General features: G+C 39.9%; 1 protein-coding gene across 3 annotated transcripts in view; it reads left to right on the top strand.

Annotated features, from left to right (window-relative positions):
• Positions 1-240: 240 nt before the first annotated feature.
• Positions 241-21,623, top strand: part of LOC100663575 (caspase-8) — a 32,135-nt gene continuing 10,752 nt past the window's right edge. Inside the window, exons 1-3 of one of the 3 annotated variants that reach the window (XM_064286820.1) lie at positions 241-1,712; positions 2,718-2,787; positions 21,205-21,537. In XM_064286820.1, coding sequence (XP_064142890.1) covers positions 21,230-21,537 — 308 coding nt within the window. In that variant the 5' untranslated portion in view covers positions 241-1,712; positions 2,718-2,787; positions 21,205-21,229. Of the gene's footprint in view, positions 2,788-21,204; positions 21,538-21,623 lie in introns of all 3 variants that reach the window. The other 2 variants (XM_064286819.1, XM_003405937.3) reach the window with 2 other exon arrangements.

Genomic DNA, 21,623 nt, shown 5'->3' with positions numbered 1-21,623 from the left:
TATAGTTTTCTGATATTCCAGACAACCTAATCTTGTAAGTCAAACCTATTCATGTCCACTTGCATTTTCAAATTCCACAGAGATTAAAAACCACCACCGTACTCTAAACAGTGTATATCTTTCCTGAAATTCAGAGGGTAAATTAGCTAATCATTTTGTGCCAATTGCTATCATCTGATGTTACTATACATGGCGGGCTGTCATAAGCAGAGAAATAGAAAAATGGGGGGTAGAGGGAAGGATGAGAAAATATGGCTCTTCCAATATGTAATTTGTTAACACGCTTTGTGATAAATTTTGACTTTGAAGATGAGATCACAGGTGCTTGCTTGGCCTCTGGTTCCACGTGAACTTCTCAGAGGCTGAGGGTACGCTTAGCTGCAGGCTTTTTCCTGACTCTAGATCACGTGACTTGGCAGCAGACAACCTTTTATTGTAAAATATAAAACTTTCAACTTCAAGTACTGTTTGTGTAGCTTGGGCTTGTGGGTATAAGAACACGGTGTTGACTGTACAAAGACATAAGGGAAACTGGCTTTTTTCACTGGGAAAGCTATTTTACCAACCACAGATAGCATAGTTGTTTTTTCTTATTTTAATGTGTTCATAAAAATATGTATTAATTTTGAATTTTTTTCCAAGGAACCTCAAATGTGAAGAGTTAATTGTGCTCTTCTGTGCATAGTCCATCATAATCTTTGGTAGGTGAAATCTGCTCACATTTTATTTTTAACTTTTCATCCTGACACCATTTTGTTCTCTTCACCCCATAGGCAGCCACTCTGGTAGGTTTAATATATGTCCTTATGGAATATGTATATATACTATGTCTGTGAGTGTTTTTTTGTTTTTCTTGTTATTTTCCTTTACATTTTTAGAGGTATAATAGAGACAAAGTAAATTGCACATATTTAAGCGTGAAGCAACTTAGAAATCTGAGTCTGCTTAACAAGTCCATCATTTACAGTTCCTACTCCCTCATTGTAGACCCAAGGGACCAACACAGTAGCCTGCCACAGCTATTGGTTTGGAGTGACGTGTGGGTCCCTGGCTGGTCTTATTGACACTGGTACTGTGGGAGGGTCAGCTGTTGCTGTCCCCGGTGTGAATCAGGAGTGGATTTTCATACTAGGTGTCTGCTTGACTGTCCTTTTCCTGGTCCTTTTCTGTTGGTGTTCTTTATATTTTCCAACTGAATCACATCGTGAGGGCTAGAACTTTTTCTATTTTCCCTTTACTGCTTTATCCTAGAACAATACCTGGCTGATAATAAGGCCTCAATAAATTTTTTTTTTGAATGAATTAATGTCCTAACTAGAATCTTGAAAGAAAAATAATTTGAGGACCTAAATGATCAACAATAACAACAATGTATTATTAGGCAATCATCAAATGTTTCAACATACAATGTTTTTAGAGATTATCTAGTTTCACTCCCTCATTTTGGAATGTAGAAATTCGACCCAGAAAACTGAACTGATCAGTCCAGACCCAAGTGGCTTGTGCAGCTCTGAGAAGAGATGAGAAGCATTTACTGCTCAGATCCCAGCCCTCTAACAATGACTTGATAAGAATCATTTTCAGCTACGGAAATTCCAGAAACTTGTCGCTAAGTATTTAAGCAAATGTTCTTCATTTGACTTTCATTTTCTTTTGGAGCTGTTCCTTGACAAGAACACACCCCAGACAGAAGCAGCAGTATTTGCCATTTGGTAAGATTTATTTGGAATTTTGGGAAGGCACCAAGTTGTTTCTAGAGTTGTCCTGGGCTGCTAAGAATGTGTGTCTGTTGATCACTGGGACATCAGGTGTTATTTTTATTTGAATATGCATAAATTACAAGGTTCTCTTGGGATCAGCTGACAGCCCACTTTCCCTGCAGCTTTCAGATTGGAGGATCCTTCCTCATGGTTTTGGCCTTTATCCTCAGCTGTACCTTCCCTAGGGTTGTGGGATTTCCCTTAAAATCCTCATTACTGCAATTTATTAATGAGTAAGTCTTGATTTCTGAGCTCGAACACTTCCTCCCACCATACACACACACTTAGACCTGGTAATCAATTCTCCCCCCCCACACACACAATTTAAGTAATTAACAAGTTAAAGAAAAATATCCAGAACAACATAATAGATTTAGGGCTAGAAAATCATGGGGGAATATTATCCGGCCACATAGAGAAATGACGTTCTGATACAAGCTACATACAACATGGTGAACCTCAAAAACATTATGCTAAGTGAAATTAGCCAGACAGAAAAGGCCAAATATTGCATGATTCCACTTACATGAATACGCAAATGCATAGAAACAGAAAGCAGATTAGTGGTTACCAGGGACAGGGAGGAGGAGAGAATGGGGTTATTTGCTTAATGGGTGCTGAGCATCTGCTTGTGGTGATGAAAAAGTTTTGAAAAAATAGTGATGATGGTTAGAAAAAACAAAAGAAAATCATGGGGAAGCATACTGTATGGGCTGATCAAGGGCAGGCATAGTTATGTATTGTGTCCTGGCTGAAGGGAGCTCTGGTGTGTAACCAGCTAGACTGCATGTCCACCAAGATCTGTGGTGACATGGCTGACTGAGGGGGTCGTGATGGATGATACCATGCAGCAACATCTTAGTTTAGGTATTCACCATGAGTCTTTCAGTCAACACCCATCTTGGAACAAGATGCAGATTTTCCCTCAGCAATTTACTGAAAGGTTTTTCATTTCAGAGGTGGCACTCTATGGTAGTGAAGAGGCTGGAATGCAGAGGAGAGCTGTTCCGTGGACTTTCTAGTGGAGGTTCTGTATGTTTATCATTCTATTTATGCTGCTCCGAAACACCCTTTTTCAGTTATCAGTACCTCTTGGACATTGTTCTAAATCATAACAGCCCTGTCATTCTTGTTCTTTTTATGGCTGTATTGTAATTTGTGATATAAAAATTAAAATGTACTTAAGTAGTATACTAGTTAATAATATTTATAGACATGTAGGTCGTTTTCAGCCTTCTGCTATTATATCCAAAATTGTAATGAAGGGTGCTGCACTTATTTCTTTGTGTACTTTTTGTTCATATATGTGTGAGGGCTTTTGGTTTTTCCTAGTCTGTACACTATTTGGAAACCCTGGTGGCGTAGTGGTTAAGTGCTACGGTTGCTAACCAAAGGGTTGGCAGTTTAAATCCGTCAGGTGCTCCTTGGAAACTCTATGGGGCAGTTCTACTCTGTCCTATAGGGTCACATGAGTTCGAGCCAACTCGACAGCACTGGGTTTGGTTTTTTTTTTGGTGCACTATTTGATTATTTTCCATTTTTCTATTGGCTTACCTGATTTTTCTAATTGATTTGTTGTTGTTAGCTGCTGTCCAGGTGGCCCCTGACCCACGTGACCCCATGCACAACGGGATCAGACCACTGGCTGACTTGTCAGGAGTAGATAGCTAGATAGCCAGACCTTTCTTCCCACTTGGCCTTACTCTGGAAATTCAGTTGAAACTTGCTTAACATTATAGAAAAAAGCAAGCCTTCACTGACAGACAAGGGGTGGTTGCACTTGAGGTGCATTGGCTGGGAATCGATCCCAGGTATTGCATGGAAGGCGAGAATTCTACCACTGAGCCACCAGTGTCCCCAATTAATTTGTTGTTTTCAGGTGCTATCGAGTCAGTTCCAACTCATAGCCACCCTATGTACAACAGAATGAAACACTGTCCGGTCCTATGCCGTCCTCAAAATCATTGCAATGTTTTTTTTTTCTTTTTTATTGAACTTTAGATGAAGGTTTACAGAACTAGTTTCTCATCAAACAATTAGTACACGCATTGTTGTATGACATTGGTTAACAACCACACGACATGTTAACACTCTGCCTTCTCAACCCTGGCTTCCCTATTACCAGCTTTCTTGTTCCCTCCTGGCTTCCAGTCCCTGCCACAGGGCTGGTGGGCCCCTTTAGTCTTGTTTTGTTCCATGGACCTGTTCAATCATTGGCTGAAGGGTCATGCTCAGAAGTGGCCTCATTACTGAGCTAAAAGGGTGTCCTGGGGCCATACTCTCAGGGTTTCTCCAGTCTCTGTCAGGCCAGCAAGCCTGGTCTTTCTTTTTGAGTTAGAATTTTGTTCTACATTTTTCTCCAGCTCTGTCTGGGACCCTCTATTGTGATCCCTGTCAGAGCAGTCAGTGCTGGTAGCTGGGCACCATCTCGTTGTACTGGACTCAGTTTGGTGCAGGCCATGGTAGATATGGTCCATTAGTCCTTTAGACTTATTTTTCCCTTGTGTCTTTACTTTTCTTCATTCTTTCTTCTCCTGAAGGGGTGGCCACTCACAGGCTTTTAAGACCCCAGATGCTACTTACCAAAGTAGATTGTAGAATGTATTCTTTATAAATTCTGTTATGCCAATTGAGTTAGATGTTCCCTGAGACCATGGTTCCCACATCCCTCAGCCCAGCAATTCAGTCCCTCAGGGAGTTTGGATGTGTCTATGGAGCTACCATGGCCTTGCCTTGTACAGGTTGTGCTGGCTTCCCCAGTGTTGTGTACTGTCTTACCTTTCACCAAAGTTAGCACTTACCATTTGTCTATTAAGTGGTTTTCCATCCCCACCCCTCCCCTCCCTTGTAACCATCAAATATTGTTTCTTTTTGTATATAAACTTTTTCATGAGTTTTTACAGTACTGGTCTCACACAATATTTGTACTTTTGTGACTGACTTATTTCACTCAGCATAATGTCCTGTGCTGAGTTCCTTTTGTTAGTGGATTTCTTTTTCATTTCATTTTTGTAGACTTTGTTTTTATTGAGACCCTATGTTTTTCTTCTTTATTTTGATGAGTAGGTTTGTTAACTTTCTTTGTGGTTACCTTGAATTTTATCCTTATCTTCCTAGGTTTGAACCAGTCTATTACTACTTGGTATCCCCTTACTTTCCTCTCCATTAGAGAGCTCTATACCTATACCATTTATTTCCTCTTTTATTGTTCTGATGTTGTTGCCATTTACAGATTAACCTCTCTGGTTTCCTGTTGCAATTCTTTTGGTTTTGGACAGTCTTTGAGAGTTCATTTCCTAGGTTGGTATCTCGCTGGTACAATCTTGCATCTTAGATTCAGGCTGTGGTCTGATGTTGTTTGTTCTCAGACCAAAGTACTCCCTTTCATAATTCTTATAAGTTTGGTTTGGTTTTTACATATTCCTTTAATTTCTGTTTATCTGGAAACGTCCTAATTTCACCATCATATTTGAAGGAAAGTTTTGCAGGATATATCATTCTTGGTTGGCCATTTTTTTCTTTCAAGGTTTTATATATGTCATCCCACTGCCTTCTTGCCTGCATTGCTTCTGCTGAATGATGAGAGCTTACTCTTATTGTTTTTCCTCTGTACATGACTTTTGTTTTTCTCAAGCTGCTCACAGGATTTTTTCTTTGTCTTTGGTTATAGTGAGGGTGATTATGATACACCTTGGTGTTTTCTTTTGGGGTCTATCCTTTATGGGGTTCATTGAGCTTCTTGGATGGTCAGCTTTTCATCATTCATGATATTAGGGAAGTTTTCTGTCAGCAATTCTTCAATGACCCTCTCTGGGTTTTCCATTTTCTCTCCCTGTTCTGGAATTCTGATCACTAGCAAATTTTTGCTTTTGATTGTATCCCACATAATTTTAGGGTTTCTTCATTTTTCCTCATTCTTTTTTCTGATTTTTCCTCAGAGTTACAGCCAAGTGTTTGTCTTCTATTTCGCTGATTCTGTCTTCCATCATTTCAGACCTGCTCCTCAGTCCTTCTATGACAGTCCATTTCTGAAATCTTGTTGTTTATCTTTTGGATTTCTAATTGTTTTTTGTATGATTTCTGGTTGTGAATTTATTTTGGCATTTTGTTCCTGTATTACTTTCCTGAATTGTTCCATTTTTTGTCTGTATTTTCCATGAATTTGTCTCCTTTTCCAAAAAATTGTCTATTTTTTCCTCATTTTTGTCTGCTTTTTTGCTTCAACTCTTGGATTGCTCTGAATATTAGAGATTTGAATTCCCTGTCAGGTAGTTCTAGTGCCTTTTCTTCTACTGGAAAGTCACCTGGTGTTTTATTTTGGATGCCTACTGTACCCATCCTGTCCTGTTTTTTTAAATGTATTTTGATAGTTTCTGCTGTCTTCAGGATATCCAGTAGTTATTTTCTGCATTTCGTGATTGTAGGTTTGTTTTGTCCTTTTTTGTTGTATTTGGTTATGTCTGAGCAGGTGGGCTGTGAGTTCTTTGTTGTCTGCTTGTCTGTAGTCGTGATACTTTTCACCTCCTTGTCCAGTGGGCAGGGCCAGTCATTCAGCTATGGTGCAGCAGGGCAGGTCCAGCTGAAGAGGAGGGGCTAGGATGGGTTGTTTGAGGCACTTACTAGGGCCAACAGGGCAGGCCAGAAATCAGTGTTGGGCAGGTTCCAGTAGGCTGTGCCTGTACTGCTTGGGGGTGGATGTTCAGTGCACAGTGCAGGTAGGCAGGAAAGGGGGGGGAGGTTGTGATGTGTGGAGCTAATAGGAGTGTGGGAAAGAGGAGAGAGAGGAGAAGAAAACAAGAGCCAAAAACAAACAAAACAAAGAAAAAGAAAAAGAAAAAAACAGTGCTAAAGGAGCCTGCTGTTGGAATGGAGAGATGAGAAACCAGGAAATGGAGAAAAGCAAAAAGAGAGGGGGTAAAAAAAAGAAGGGAAAAAGAAAGAAAAAAATAACTAGATAAAAATTTGGAAAAGAAAAAAAGAAAAGAAAAGCCCCCAGGAGTCCCAGAGCCCCACCGGTGGGGCTGCTAAGCTCAGGGAAGTGGCTCCCAGGCTGCTCAGTATAGCCCAGCTAGAGGGGGTATAGATGTCACACAGCACCAGGTACTCAGGAGACAAGAAAAGAAGATAAGTGTAGAGACAGAAGAACTGAGAAATGAAGACAGAAAGGGAAAGAGAGAGAGAGAAGAAGAAAAGAAATGCCTCCAGGGATCCCACCTATGTCGCTGCATAGACTGGGGGAGCGCCTCCTAAGCTGTGCAGTGCAGCCCAGCTAGAATGGGCTCCCAAGCTGCGAAAAGAAAAAGAAAACAAACAAACAAAACAGAGCAAAGCAAAGCAAAACAAGGAAAAACAAAAAGCCCCAGGGATCCCACCAGCATGGTGTCACAGGCCGGTGAGTGGTTCTCCAGTGGAGCCTGGCTTCACAGCCTTTGACGAAGAAGCAAAGATGGCACACAGAGCCAGGTGTCCCAGAGAAAGGAGGGGGAGGTGGTAGGAGGCACAGAAGAAACCAAAAGAGAGGGAAAGAACCAACACCAGCTCAAGTGCCTGGCCAGTGTGGGCAGGTCAAATCCAAGCAGCCTGAGGCCAAAGAAGTTGCCTCCTGGCCAAGAAACTACAGCTCGCAGGAAGCAGAGGAGGCCGAAGGGAGAGGGGAAGAAGGATGGGGGTTGGGAAAGGGTATATCGTTGGTTACCAGGTGCTCTGTCTCCTGCTAGGAACTTCGTGAGCTTTGTGAGCAGGTAGGCAGGAAAGAGTACTCCTTGTCCACTAATCTCCACCCAAAGTGGGTGAGGTGACTCCCAGCGGCACTTGGATGCTGCATTTCTCGGCCGGCGGAGCCACCACAGCCAGCCAGGAAGCACGGAGATAGAGCAGCGGGGAGAGAATGGAGGGTGGAAAGTGTGTATCACTGGTTATGGGGTGCTCTGTCTCCTGCTGTAAGTTCCAGAAAGCTGCTTTTCCAGGCTCCCTGTCCGCCAATCCCTGACTGGAGTCCAAGATGGCGGATCTGTCCTGGATTAGCTGATGGGGCCCCCTGCACACGTCTCTCCTCACTGTCTGTCCTTTGTCAGTTTCTTATTCCATTCAGTGCTTGGCTGAGTTCTCTGTCTCTTCATTTGGCACTTCATGTTCCAGGAATGACATTTGTTTCTGTTTTACTTAGTTTTTCAGGTCTTTGCCCCGGACGAACACGGTTGTGCTTCTGTCTATGGCGCCATGTTGGCCGGAAGCCCCAATATCATTGCTATGTTTGAGTTGATTGTTGCAGCCACTCTGTCAATCAGTCTTGAGGGTGTTTCTATTTTTGCTGACCCTCTACTTTACCAATTAATTTGTAGGCCCTCTATATTAAGAAAATTAACCCTTTGACTGTTTATGTGCTGCTTCTCTACCCCTTGCATGTTAGTTTTAATTTTATACTAATTTCATTAAAATACTACTTAATTTTATTTGAGTTGGTTTAGGGTTGTTTTTTGGCAAAAATTTTAATATTTTGATAAAGGTAAAATTAGCATTTAAAAAATAGTTTTGGATATTGTTTTATGGTTAGGAAAATATGCTTGTACTATAATTATGAAAAAAGTTCCAATAGGTTTTCTCCAGGTAGTTTTGTAGAATATTTTTTGTGTGTGCATGTGTGTGTTTATATCTTGGAATATATCCAAGATATTTTGATGACAGGAGGAAGATGTGGACATGATTTTTTCCAGAAGACTGCCCTAATAATATAATATTGTTCTAATGTATCCACTAATAAATCCACTAATGGGGATTTGTTTGTTTAAACTAGCTCTCCTTTTGCTGTTAGTTTCATTGCACTCAGTCAGGGGTAATGATCTATATGATTTTTTTCAGTGAAATCTATTGAGTTTTTTCTTGGTCAATTTGTAAATGTTTTTTGTGTTGTTGGAAAGAAAATAATTGTATAGTCGAGTATGCTGGGCAGTGTTTCATTCTGTTATACATAAAGTCACTTTTATTTGGAGCCAACTCAACTGCAAACAACAACATCAATAGCAACATATGTATCTGTTAGAGCACTGATTAATTGCCTTCTCAGACCTTTTATATATTAATTTAAAATGAACATTTTAAATTTCTGAGAGTAGGCCCACTACCCACTACAAGAGAGGAATTTTTGAAAAGTCTTTTGTAATATAAATCCGATTACATGATTCTCCTCTTTAGAAACTTTCAGCAGGCGCTCACCGTACACCTACTCCTCACTTATCTACTATCTCATTATTTGACATTAGGACAACAGTAAAAAATCTACTATGTTACCATTTTGTGTATTAATGACATACATCAGGCAGTGAGTGACCCTTTCATGACCAGTGGGAAATGTGTCACCTGCCTGCATTTCCACCTTTTAGGTCCATGGGGACATATTTTTGCCAGGCGTCTGTCAGTTTGTTGTACTCTGGGGGTTTGTGTATTGTGATGTTGGAAGCTGTGCCACTGGCATTCAAATAACAGCAGGGTCACCCATGGCAGACAGGTTTCAGCTGAGCTTGCAGGCTAAGTCAGACTAAGAAGAAGGACCTGGCAGTCTACTTCTGAAAAAAATTTGCCAGTGAAAACCTTATGAATAGCAATGGAACATCGTCTAACATAGGGCCAGAAGATGAGCCCCTCAGGTTGGAAGGCACTCAAAAGGTAAATGGGGAAGAGGTGCGTCCTCAAAGTAGAGTTGACCTTAATGACATGGATGGAGTAAAGCTTTCGGGTCTTTCATTTGCTGATGTGGCAAGAGTCAAAATGAGAAGAAACAGCTGCAAACATCTACTACTCATCTGAATGTGGAATGTATGAATCTAGGAAAATTGGAAATAGTAAAAAATGAAATGGAACACATAAGCATTGATATCTTAGGCACTAGTGAGCTGAAATGGACTGGTATTTGCCATTTTGAATCAGACAATCGTATGGTGTCCTATGCTGGGAATGACACATTGAAAAGGAATGGCGTTGCATTCGTCATCAAAAAGAACATTTCAAGATCTATCCTGAAGTACAATGTTGTCAGTGATAGGATAATATCCATATGCCTACAAGGAAGACCAGTTAATATGACTATTATTCAAATTTACCCACCAACCACTAAGGCCAAAAATGAAGAAATTGAGGAAGATTTTTACCAACTTCTGCAGTCTGAAATTGACTGAACATGCAACTGGGATGCATTGATAATTACTGGCAATTAGAATGCAAAAGTTGGAAACAAAGAAGAAGGATTGGTAATTGGAAAATATGACCTTGGTGATAGAAACAATGCTGGAAATTGCATGATAGAATTTTGCAAGATCAACAACTTCTTCATTGCAAATACCTTTTTTCACTAACATAAACGGCAACTATACACGTGAATCTCGCCAGATAGAATACACAGGAATCAAATTGACTACATCTGTGGAAAGAGACTATGGAAAAGTTCAATATCATCAGTCGGAACAAGGCTTGGGCCGACTGTGGAACAGACCATCAATTGTTCATATGCAAGGTCAAGTTGAAGCTGAAGAAAATTAGAATACGTCCACAAGAGCCAAAGTACAGCCTTGAGTACATGCCACCTGAATTTAGAGACCATCTCAAGAATAGATGTGATGCATTGAATACTAATGACTAAAGACCAGACGAGTTATGGAATGACATTAAGGACATCATATGCAAAGAAAGCAAGAGGTCATTAAAAACACAGGAAAGAAAGAAAAGACCAAAATGGAAGTCAGAAGAGACTATGAAAGTTGCTCTTCAACATCGTGTAGCCAAAACGAATGGAAGAAATGATGAAGTAAAAGAGCTAAACAGAAGATTTCAAATGGTGGCTTGAGAAGACAAAGTAAAATATTATAATGACATGTGCAAAGTTCTGGTGTTAGAATAGCAAAAGAGGAGAACACCCTAGGCATTTCTCAAGCTGAAAGAACTGAAGAAAAAATTCAAGACTCGAGTTGAAATATTGAAGGATTCCATAGACAAAATATTGAAGAACACAAGAAGCATCAAAAGAAGATGGAAGGAATACAGAGAGTCACTGTACCAAAAAGAATTGGTGGATGCACAACCATTTCAGGAGGTAGCATATGGTCAAGAACAGATGATATTGAAGGGAGAAGTCAAAGCTACACTGAAGACATTGGCTAAAAACAAGCCTTCAGGAATTGACAGAGTACCAATTGAGATGTTTCAACAAACGCATGCAGTGCTGGAAGTGCTCACTGGTCTATGCCAAGAAATTTGGAAGACAGCTACCTGGCCAACTGACTGGGAGAGATCCATATTTGTACCTATTCCCAAGAAAGGTGATCCAACCGAATTTGGAAATTATCAATGTCCTTAATATCACATGCAAGTAAATTTTGCTGAAGATTGTTCAAAGCAGTTGCAGCAGTACATGAATTATGGAGTTGCCAGAAATTCAAGCCAGATTCAGAAGAGGATGTGTGTCTTAGTCATCTAGTGCTGCAATAACAGAAATACCACAAGTGGCCGGCTTTAACAAAGAGAAATTTATTTCCTCACAGTCGAACCAAAACCAAACCCAGTGGCGTTGAGTCGATTTCGACTCATAGTGACCCTATAGGACAGAGTAGAACTGCCCCGTAGAGTTTCCAAGGAGCGCCTGGCAGATTCAAACTGCTGACTCTTCGGTTAGCAGCCATAGCACTTAACCACTACGCCACCAGGGTTTCCTTCCTCACAGTAAAGTAGGCTGAAAGTCCAAATTCAGGGCATCGGCTCCAGGGGAAGGCTTTCTTTGTTGGCTGTGGAGGAAGGTCCTTGTCCTCAATCTTTCCCTGGTCAAGGAGCTTCTCAGGCTCAGGGACCCCAGGTCCAAAGGACAAGCTCTATTCCTGGTGCTGCTTTCTTGGTGGTATGAGGTCCCCATTCTCTGTTTGCTTCCCTTTCCTTTTTGTCTCTTGAGATATAAAAGGTGGTGCAGGCTGCACCACCGGGAAACTCCTTTTACATTGGATCAGGGAAGTGGCCTGAGTAAGGGTGGTGTTACAATCCCACCCTAATCCTTTTTAGCATAAAATTACAGTCACAAAATGGAGGACAACCACAGAATACTGGGAATCATGGCCTAACCAAGTCCACACATATTTTGGGGGGGACACAATTCAACCCACGACAATGTAGAACAAGGGATATCATTGCTGATGTCAGATGGATCCTGGCTGAAAGTGGAGAATACCAGAAAGATGTTTCCCTGTGTTTTATTGACTATGCAAAGGCGTTGAACTGTGTGGCTCATAACAAATTATGGATAACGTTGTGAAGAATGTGAATTCCAGAGCGCTTTACTGTGTTCATGAGGAACCTGTGCTTAAACCAAGAGGTATCATTCGAAGAGAACAAGGGGATACCACAGGTTTTAAAGTCAGGAAAAGTGTGTGTCAGGGTTGTATCCTTTCACCATACTTATTCAATCTGTATGCTGAGCAAATAATCTGAGAAGCTGGACTATATGAAGAAGAACGAGGCATCAGGATTGAAGGAAGACTCGTTAACAACCTTCAATTTGCAGATGACACAAGCTTGCTGGCTGAATGTGAAGAGGACTTGAAGCACTCACTTATGACGATCAAAGACTACAGCCTTCAGTATGGATTACACTTCAACATAAAGAAAACAAAAATCCTCACAGCTGGACCAATAAGCAATGTCATAATAAAAGGAGGAATGATTGACATTGTCAAGGATTTCAGTTTACTTGGGTCTACCATCAACACTCATGGATGGAAACGGCAGTCAGGAAATCAAAAGATGCATTGCATTGGGCAAATCTGCTGCAAAAGACCTCTTTAAAGTGTTAAAAAGCAAAGATGTCACTTTGAGGACTAAGGTGCGCCTGACCCAAGCCGTGGTGTTTTCAGTTGCTTCGTATGCATTAGAAAGCTAGGCAATGAATAAGGAAGACCAAAGAAGAATTGATGTCTTTGAATTATGGAGCTGACAAAGAATATTGACTGTACCATGGACTGCCAAAAGAGTGAACAAATCTGTCCTGGAAGAAGTACAGCCAGAATGCTGCTTAGAAGCAAGGATGACAAGACGTAGTCTCACATACTTTGGACATGTTATCAGGAGTCCCTGGGGAAGGACAGGCTTGATAAAGTAGAGGGTCAGTAAAAAAGATGAAAATCTTCAATGAGATGGATTGTCACAGTGGCTGCAACAATGGGCTCAAGCATAACAATGATTGTGAGAATGGCGCAGGAATGGGCAGTGTTTCGTTGCTGTTGTACATAGAGTTGCTGAGTTGGAAACGACTCAACAGCACCTAACAACAACAATAACAACAAATATTTTGTGATCTGGTGGTCATCCTCCATTTTTGCATAATACTGATTTTCACATAATGACCTGATCATTGGAGCCTAACCATGTCGATAAGTGAGAAGTGGGTGTAATTAGAATGAAATTAAAACTACCTACTGCGGCTGCCAACATCCTGCCTAATTGTGCCTTTGGCTATTTATGAAGACTTCTTTCCTGCCATTCTTCTTCTTCCATACCTTCATTTCCTTAACGAAGAAACTGAAGCTGTGCTTTTTTTCTTGGGGCTTTTATTTCAAACTTTTAATTCAAGTTTCACATACCAACAGAAAGGGCACAGATATTAAGTTTACTGCTTGGTGAATTTTCACAGTGTAATTATGCCCAGATAGAATCCAGATTAAGAAATAGAATATTACCAGCATCAAGAAGGCCTCTTTACAGCTCCCCAGTCACTGTTTATCTAAAAGGAAACCTCAGTCCTGATTTCCAGCACCGTAGATTAGCTTTGCTTGCTTCTGAAATTTATATAAATGGAATCATACAGTACATATTCTTTTGCCTCTGGGTTCTTTTGCTCAATATTATGTTTGTGAGTTTCATCCATATTGACATGTACTAGTAACTGTATTATCATTGGTGTTTAGTATTCTATTCTACGAACATACCAACCTTGATTGATGCATTCCATTGCTGATAGACATTTGGATTTTTTCCAGTTTTGGCTATTCATATACTGCTGTGAAAATCTTTGCATTTTTCCTTTGGCAAACATATGTGTGCATTTTTGTTGGGCAAATAGCTAAGAGTGAATTTCTGGGTCCTATGATAGAAGTATATTCATTTTAGAGAGATATCACCAAGATATTTTTCTAAAATTGTGGTACCAATTTATATTTATACCAACATCATGTAAGAGTTCCAATTCCTCCACACTCTCACCAACTCTAAATATTGTTAGTCTTTCATGGTTCAGTGTGTGGTAGTTTCACATTTGGTTTTAGTTTATATTTCTCTGATGGCTAATGAGGTTTAATACTTTCTTATGTATCTATTTGGGAAGGAGGAGCCCTGGTGGTGCTGTGGTTAAGCATTTGGTTGCTAACCAAAAAAGATTGGCAGGTGGGAAACCCTTTGGGATCGTTCTACTCTGTCCAATAGAGTCACTATGAGTTGGAATCGACACGACAGCAAAAGGTTTGATTTGGTCATTTAGAAAGAAAGGCGTGGTGATCTACTTCTGAAAATCAGCCAGTGAAAACCCTATGGATCACAATGGTCCAATCCTGTTGTGCATGGGGTCACCAAGAGTCAGTGGCCCACTTGACAGCAGCTTACAACAACAACAGCATGTGTGTATTGGCTCACTGGATATCTTCTTGTGAAATATCTGTTGGTCTGTTTTCCCACAGGATTATTTGCCTTTTTTTCTTATGGACTTATTGGAGCTTTTTTTATATTCTAGATATGAGTCCATTGTCAGGTATATGTATTGCAAATATCTTCTCCCATTCTCTGCCTTGCCTTTTTACTTGGTTAATGGTATATTTTCTGAACAGAAGTTCTTAATTTAAAGATTAACACAAGTGATTTTTTTTTTGTCTATGGTTAGCATTTTTTGTACCCTGTTGAGTAGTTTTTTTCTACTCCAATATTATAAAGACGTTCTCTTAAGTTTTCTTATAAAAGCTTCATTGCTTTCCCTTTCACATTTAGATTTATGATCCATCAGAATTTGAGTTTTGTGTAGATAGATCAAGATTCATTTTACTATGCATTGACTATCCAATTGACCTGCCATTACTTATTGAAAAGACCATTGTTCTTCACTTCACAACAATGTCATTTTTACCTATTTATTAGGTGCTCAATAGGCATGAGACTTTCTTTTTTCAATTAATAGGCTTTATTTTATTTTATTTTTGAGCAGTTTTAGGTTTATAGAAAAACTGAGCAGAAAGTACAGAGTTCCCATACACTCTGCCTCCCCCACCCCAATTTTTTCCTATTATTAACATCTTACTTTAATATGATACATTTGTTAGAGTTGATGAACTAATATTGATATGTTATTATTAACTAAACTTCATAATTATGTTAGAATTTACTCTTTGTGTTGTATATTTCTGTGGGTTTTGGCAAATGCATAATTCATGTGTCTACCATTACAGTATTATACAAAATAGTTTCACTGATCTAAAAACTCCCTGTGCTCCACCTATTTATCCCTTCCCCCTTCCCCTGGACCCCTGGCAATCACTGATCTTTTTACTCTCTTGATAGTTTTGCCTTTTCCAGAATGTCATATAGTTGGAATCATACAGTATATAGCTTTTTTATACTGACTTCTTTCACTTAGGAATATTCATTTAAAGTTCCTACCTGTTTTTTTGTGGCTCGATTGCTCATTTCTTTTTATCGATGGATAACACTCCACTTTATGGATGTACCATAGTTTATTTTTCCATTCACCTATTGAAAGACATCTTGGTTGCTTCCAATTTTTGGCAATCATGAATAGAGTTGTTATAAACATTTATATGCAAGTTTTTATGGGAACATAAGTTTTCAATTCATTTGGATAATTACATAGGAGTATAATTGTTGGATCATATGGTAAGAACATGTTTAGCTTCGTAAGAAACTACCAAACTCTCTTCCTAAGCGGCTCTATCATTTTACATTCCGACCATTAATGAATGAGAGTTCCTGTTGCTCCACATCATGGCCACCATTTGGTGTTGCCAGTGTTTTAGATTTCAGTCATTCTAATAGGTATGTCATGGGATCTCGTTGTTGTTTTAATTTGCAGTTTCCTAGTGACACTGTAGGGTTGCTCTCAGTTGGAACTGAGTCGACAGCAGTGGGTTTGTTTTTACTGACATATGATATTGAGCATCTTTTCATCTGCCATCTGTATATGTTATTTGATGTACCTGCTTAGATGTTTTATCTGCTTTTTTTTTTAACTTTTATTGAGCTTCAAGTGAACGTTTACAAATCAGGTCAGACTGTCACATATAAGTTTATATACACCTTACTACATATTCCCACTTGCTCTCCCCCTAATGAGTCAGCCCTTCCAGTCTCTTCTTTCGTGACAATTTTGTCAGCTTCCAACCCTCTCTATCCTCCCATCCCCCCTCCAGACAGGAGATGCCAACACAGTCTCAAGTGTCCACCTGATACAAATAGCTCACTCTTCATCAGCATCTTTCTCCTACCCACTGTCCAGTCCCTTCCATGTCTGATGAGTTGTCTTCGGGAATGGTTCCTGTCCTGTGCCAACAGAAGGTTTGGGGACCATGACTGCCGGGATTCCTCTAGTCTCAGTCAGACCATTAAGTATGGTCTTTTTGTGAGAATTTGGGGTCTGCATCCCACTGATCTCCTGCTCCCTAAGGGGTTCTCTGTTGTGCTCCCTGTCAGGGCAGTCATCGGTTGTGGCCGGGCACCAACTAGTTCTTTTGGTCTCAGGATGATGTAGGTCTCTGGTTCATGTGGCCCTTTCTGTCTCTTGGGCTCATAGTTATCGTGTGACCTTGGTGTTTTTCATTCTCCTTTGATCCAGGTGGGTTGAGACCAATTGTTGCATCTTAGATGGCCGCTTGTTAGCATTTAAGACCCCAGACGCCACATTTCAAAGTGGGATGCAGAATGTTTTCATAATAGAATTATTTTGCCAATTGACTTAGAAGTCCCCTTAAAGCATGGTCCCCAAACCCCCGCCCTTGCTCCGCTGACCTTTGAAGCATTCATTTTATCCCGGAAACTTCTTTGCTTTTGGTCCAGTCCTGTTGAGCTGACCTTCCATGTATTGAGTATTGTCCTTCCTTCACCTAAAGCAGTTCTTATCTACTAACTAATCAGTAAAAAACCCTCTCCCACCCTCCCTCCCTCCCCTCCTCGTAACCACAAAAGTATGTGTTCTTCTCAGTTTATACTAATTCTCAAGATCTTATAATAGTGGTCTTATACAATATTTGTCCTTTTGCCTCTGACTAATTTCACTCAGCATAATGCCTTCCAGGTTCCTCCATGTTATGAAATGTTTCACAGATTCTTCACTGTTCTTTATCGATGCGTAGTATTCCATTGTGTGAATATACCACAGTTTATTTATTCATTCATCTGTTGATGGACACCTTGGTTGCTTCCAGCTTTTTGCTATTGTAAACAGAGCTGCAATAAACATGGGTGTGCATATATCTGTTTGTGTGAAGGCTCTTATTTCTCTAGGGTATATTCCGAGGAGTGGGATTTCTGGGTTGTATGGTAGTTCTATTTCTAACTTTTTAAGATAACGCCAGATAGATTTCCAAAGTGGTTGTACCATTTGACATTCCCATCAGCAGTGTATAAGAGTTCCAATCTCTCCGTAGCCTCTCCAACATTTATTATTTTGTGTTTTTTGGATTAATGCCAGCCTTGTTGGAGTGAGATGGAATCTCATCGTAGTTTTAATTTGCATTTCTCTAATGGCTAATGATCGAGAGCATTTTCTCATGTATCTGTTAGCTGCCTGAATATCTTCTTTAGTGAAGTGCGTGTTCATATCCTTTGCCCACTTCTTGATTGGGTTGTTTGTCTTTTTGTGGTTGAGTTTTGACAGAATCATATAGATTTTAGAGATCAGGCACTGGTCGGAGATGTCATAGCTGAAAATTCTTTCCCAGTCTGTAGGTGGTCTTTTTACTCTTTTGGTGAAGTCTTTAGATGAGCATAGGTGTTTGATTTTTAGGAGCTCCCAGTTATCGGGTTTCTCTTCGTCATTTTTGGTAATGTTTTGTATTCTGTTTATGCCTTGTATTAGGGCTCCTAATGTTGTCCCTATTTTTTCTTCCATGATCTTTATCGTTTTAGTCTTTATGTTTAGGTCTTTGATCCACTTGGAGTTAGTTTTTGTGCATGGTGTGAGGTATGGGTCCTGTTTCATTTTTTTGCAAATGGATATCCAGTTATACCAGCACCATTTGTTAAAAAGACTATCTTTTCCCCAATTAACTGACACTGGGCCTTTGTCAAATATCAGCTGCTCATATGTGGATGGATTTATATCTGGGTTCTCAATTCTGTTCCATTGCTCTATGTGCCTGTTGTACCAGTACCAGGCTGTTTTGACTCCTGTGGCTGTATAATAAGTTCTGAAATCAGGTAGAGTGAGGCCTCCCACTTTCTTCTTTTTCAGTAATGCTTTACTTATCCGAGGCTTCTTTCGCTTCCATATGAAGTTGGTGATTTGTTTCTCCATCACACTAAAAAATGTCATTGGAATTTGGATCGGAAGTGCATTGTATGTATAGATGGCTTTTGGTAGAATAGACATTTTTACTATGTTAAGTCTTCCTGTCCATGAGCAAGGTATGTTTTTCCACTTATGTAGGTCCCTTTTAGTTTCTTGCACTAGTACTTTGTAGTTTTCTTTGTATAGGTGTTTTACATCTTTGGTAAGATTATTCCTAAGTATTTTATCTTCTTGGGGGCTACTGTGAATGGTATTGATTTGGTTATTTCCTCTTCGACGTTCTTTTTGTTGATGTAGAGGAATCCAAGTGATTTTTGTATGTTTATTTTATAACCTGAGACTCTGCCAAACTCTTCTATTAGTTTCAGTAGTTTTCTGGAGGATTCCTTAGGGTTTTCTGTGTATAAGATCATGTCATCTGCAAATAGAGATAATTTTACTTCCTCCTTGCCAATTCGGATGCTCTTTATTTCTTTGTCTAGCCTAATTGCTCTGGCTAGGACCTCTAGCACAATGTTGAATAAGAGCAGTTCTTAAGGGAAATGCTTTCAGGTTCTCTCCATTTAGAGTGATGTTGGCTGTTGGCTTTGTATAGATGCCCTTTATTATGTTGAGGAATTTTTCTTCAATTCCTATTTTGGTGAGAGTTTTTATCATAAATGGGTGTTGGACTTTGTCAAATGCCTTTTCTGCATCAATTGATAAGATCATGTGGTTTTTGTCTTTTTTTTTATTTATATGGTGGATTACATTAATGCCTTTTCTAATATTAAACCAGCCTTGCATACCTTGTATAAATCCCACTTGGTCATGATGGATTATTTTTTTGTTATGTTGTTGAATTCTATTGCCTAGAATTTTGTTGAGGATTTTTCATCTATGTTCATGAGGGATATAGGTCTGTAATTTTCTTTTTTTGTGATGTCTTCACCTAGTTTTGGTATCAGGGAGATGGTGGCTTCATAGAATGAGTTGGGTAGTATTCCATCATTTTCTATGCTTTGGAATACCTGTAGTAGTAGTGGTGTTAACTCTTCTCTGAAAGTTTGGTAGAACTCTGCAGTGAAGCCGTCCGGGCCAGGGCTTTTTTTTGTTGGGAGTTTTTTGATTACCATTTCAATCTCTTTTTTTGTTATGGGTCTATTTAGTTGTTCTGCTTCTGATTGTGTTAGTTTAGGTAGGTAGTATTTTTCCAGGAATTCATCCATTTCTTCTGGGTTTGCAAATTTGTTAGAGTACAATTTTTCATAATAATCTGGTATGATTCTTTTAATTTCAGTTGGGTCTGTTGTGATGTGGCCCATCTCGTTTCTAATTTGGGTTATTTGTTTCCTTTCCTGTATTTCTTTAGTCAGTCTAGCCAATGGTTTATCAATTTTGTTAATTTTTTCAAAGAACCAGCTTTTGGCTTTGTTACCTAAAGACAAACTGTTATTTCTAACTAACACGCATTATATTCATTGCATTGGGGAGGATATTGTAAGCCATCCACTCATCTAAGTTCAAGTGTTTCAGGCTCACTATGTGCATGACAAGATAGCAGGCATCATGGGGTCTAGGTGGGGGAGGATGTCAAAGAAAAGGAGACCTGCTTTCTTCCCTCTAAGAGTGTTCTACAGAGTTAAGAAAGTACCTGCTCAGGATATGTTGAAGGAAGCATGGCAAATTGAGTAGTATAACAACTCTGATCTTAGAGAGGTTATAGATTAGTAGGAAAGAATCATTGGCTCCACTGTGAAAGGCACTGATGTTGAGTGTTGGTGAAATGGCTGCTCACCAAGAAGGGAACATTGCAGAGGAGACAGGCTGAAACTGTCTCCTAGGCTCCTACCTGTCCCCTCTTAAGAGTAACAGGAACTGTTATCAGACTACCTGCATTCAGTTCCTAGCTCTGCCAGTCTCATGCTGTGTAAGCAGGGGCTAGATGCTTATTCTCTCTGTGCCTCAGTTTCCACATATATAAAATGGGAGTGTTATGAGGCTTAAACTAGATAATGCAGGTTTATCAATTAGACCAGCATCTGGTTCATGGCAAGTAACAAATAACAGTTTTCTAAAATTAATCTCCACTCCTTTCCTCACTGCTTTAGATGGGGCCCCCATTACTTATGTCATGGATAACGTTATCAGCCTCCTGATCTCCTGTCTCCAGCTTTTATTCTTTTTATTTTTCCTCCATGTTTTAAATGTTTCATTGAAATTTATCATGATCATGTCTGTCCTTTGTTTATATCTGCTGACATCCTTTCTTAGTTCTTCATCACACCCTGAAAGTTCAGGTCCCCAGCCCCACAATATGAGTGCCACTCTCATCTCCCCGAATGTACCATTTATACCTTCAGGTTGTGCATATCCTCTGTCCTCTGTCAAGATTGTCTTTCTGCATTCCCTCCTTGGCTAACCCTTATCCATTCTTTAAGATATGGACCAAAGGTCATGGCCACCTCACACTGAATTAGATGGCTTTCTTCAATTTTCTACAATGCACTACTCATATCTCTGTACTACATTAATCTCCCAGAAATGTGATGGCGGGAACTCTCCTTTCACATTCCTGTATTGCAAAATAGAGCCAAAAACCAAACCAAACCCATTGCTGTCGAGTCAATTCCGACTCACAGCAACTCTATAGGCCAGAGTAGAACTGCCCCATGGAGTTTCCAGGGAGGGCCTGGTGGATTTAAACTGCCGACCTTTTGGTTAGCAGCTGTAGCACTTAACCACTACGCCACCAGGGTTTCCAAATAGAGCCAAGGATATGGTAAAAACCAAAACCAAACCCATTATCACCGAGTCAGTTCCGACTCATAGCAACCAGAGCTGGATAAACATTTGCTGAGCAAATGAATCAGATAATGTGCAGTCATTTCAATCTTTGCCTTATCTTAATGTATATTTCTGTTGACTAAGGTTGCATCTCTATTCTCTGACAAGTATGGAGTATTTTAAAAAATGTCTCTTTACTATCGGGGAGCAACTGGACAGTGAAGAGCTGGCCTCCCTGAAATTCCTGTGCCTGGAACATATCCCACAAAAGAGCCAGGAACACATCAAGACAGGCTTGATGTTATTTGAGAAACTCCAAGATAAGGGAATGTTGGAGGAGAACAATCTGTCCTTCTTGAAAGAACTGCTTTTCCGCATTCAAAGACTAGATCTGTTGGCCAATTACCTGAAGGTCAGCCAAGAGGAGATGGAGAGGGAGCTTCAAGTACCTGGGAAGACTCAGATTTTTGCCTACAGGTGGGTAGCACTTCCAAGGGTGGGGATCTTTTATATTATGTGGACTCATCTTCAAAGACATGGAGAAGCATTTTATGAGATTAAGA

The sequence above is a fragment of the Loxodonta africana genome, chromosome 6 (assembly GCF_030014295.1).
Source record: "Loxodonta africana isolate mLoxAfr1 chromosome 6, mLoxAfr1.hap2, whole genome shotgun sequence".
Lineage (NCBI taxonomy): Eukaryota > Metazoa > Chordata > Mammalia > Proboscidea > Elephantidae > Loxodonta > Loxodonta africana.
Note: the sequence above shows the minus strand (reverse complement) of the source record. Positions and strands in the feature narration are given on the sequence as shown.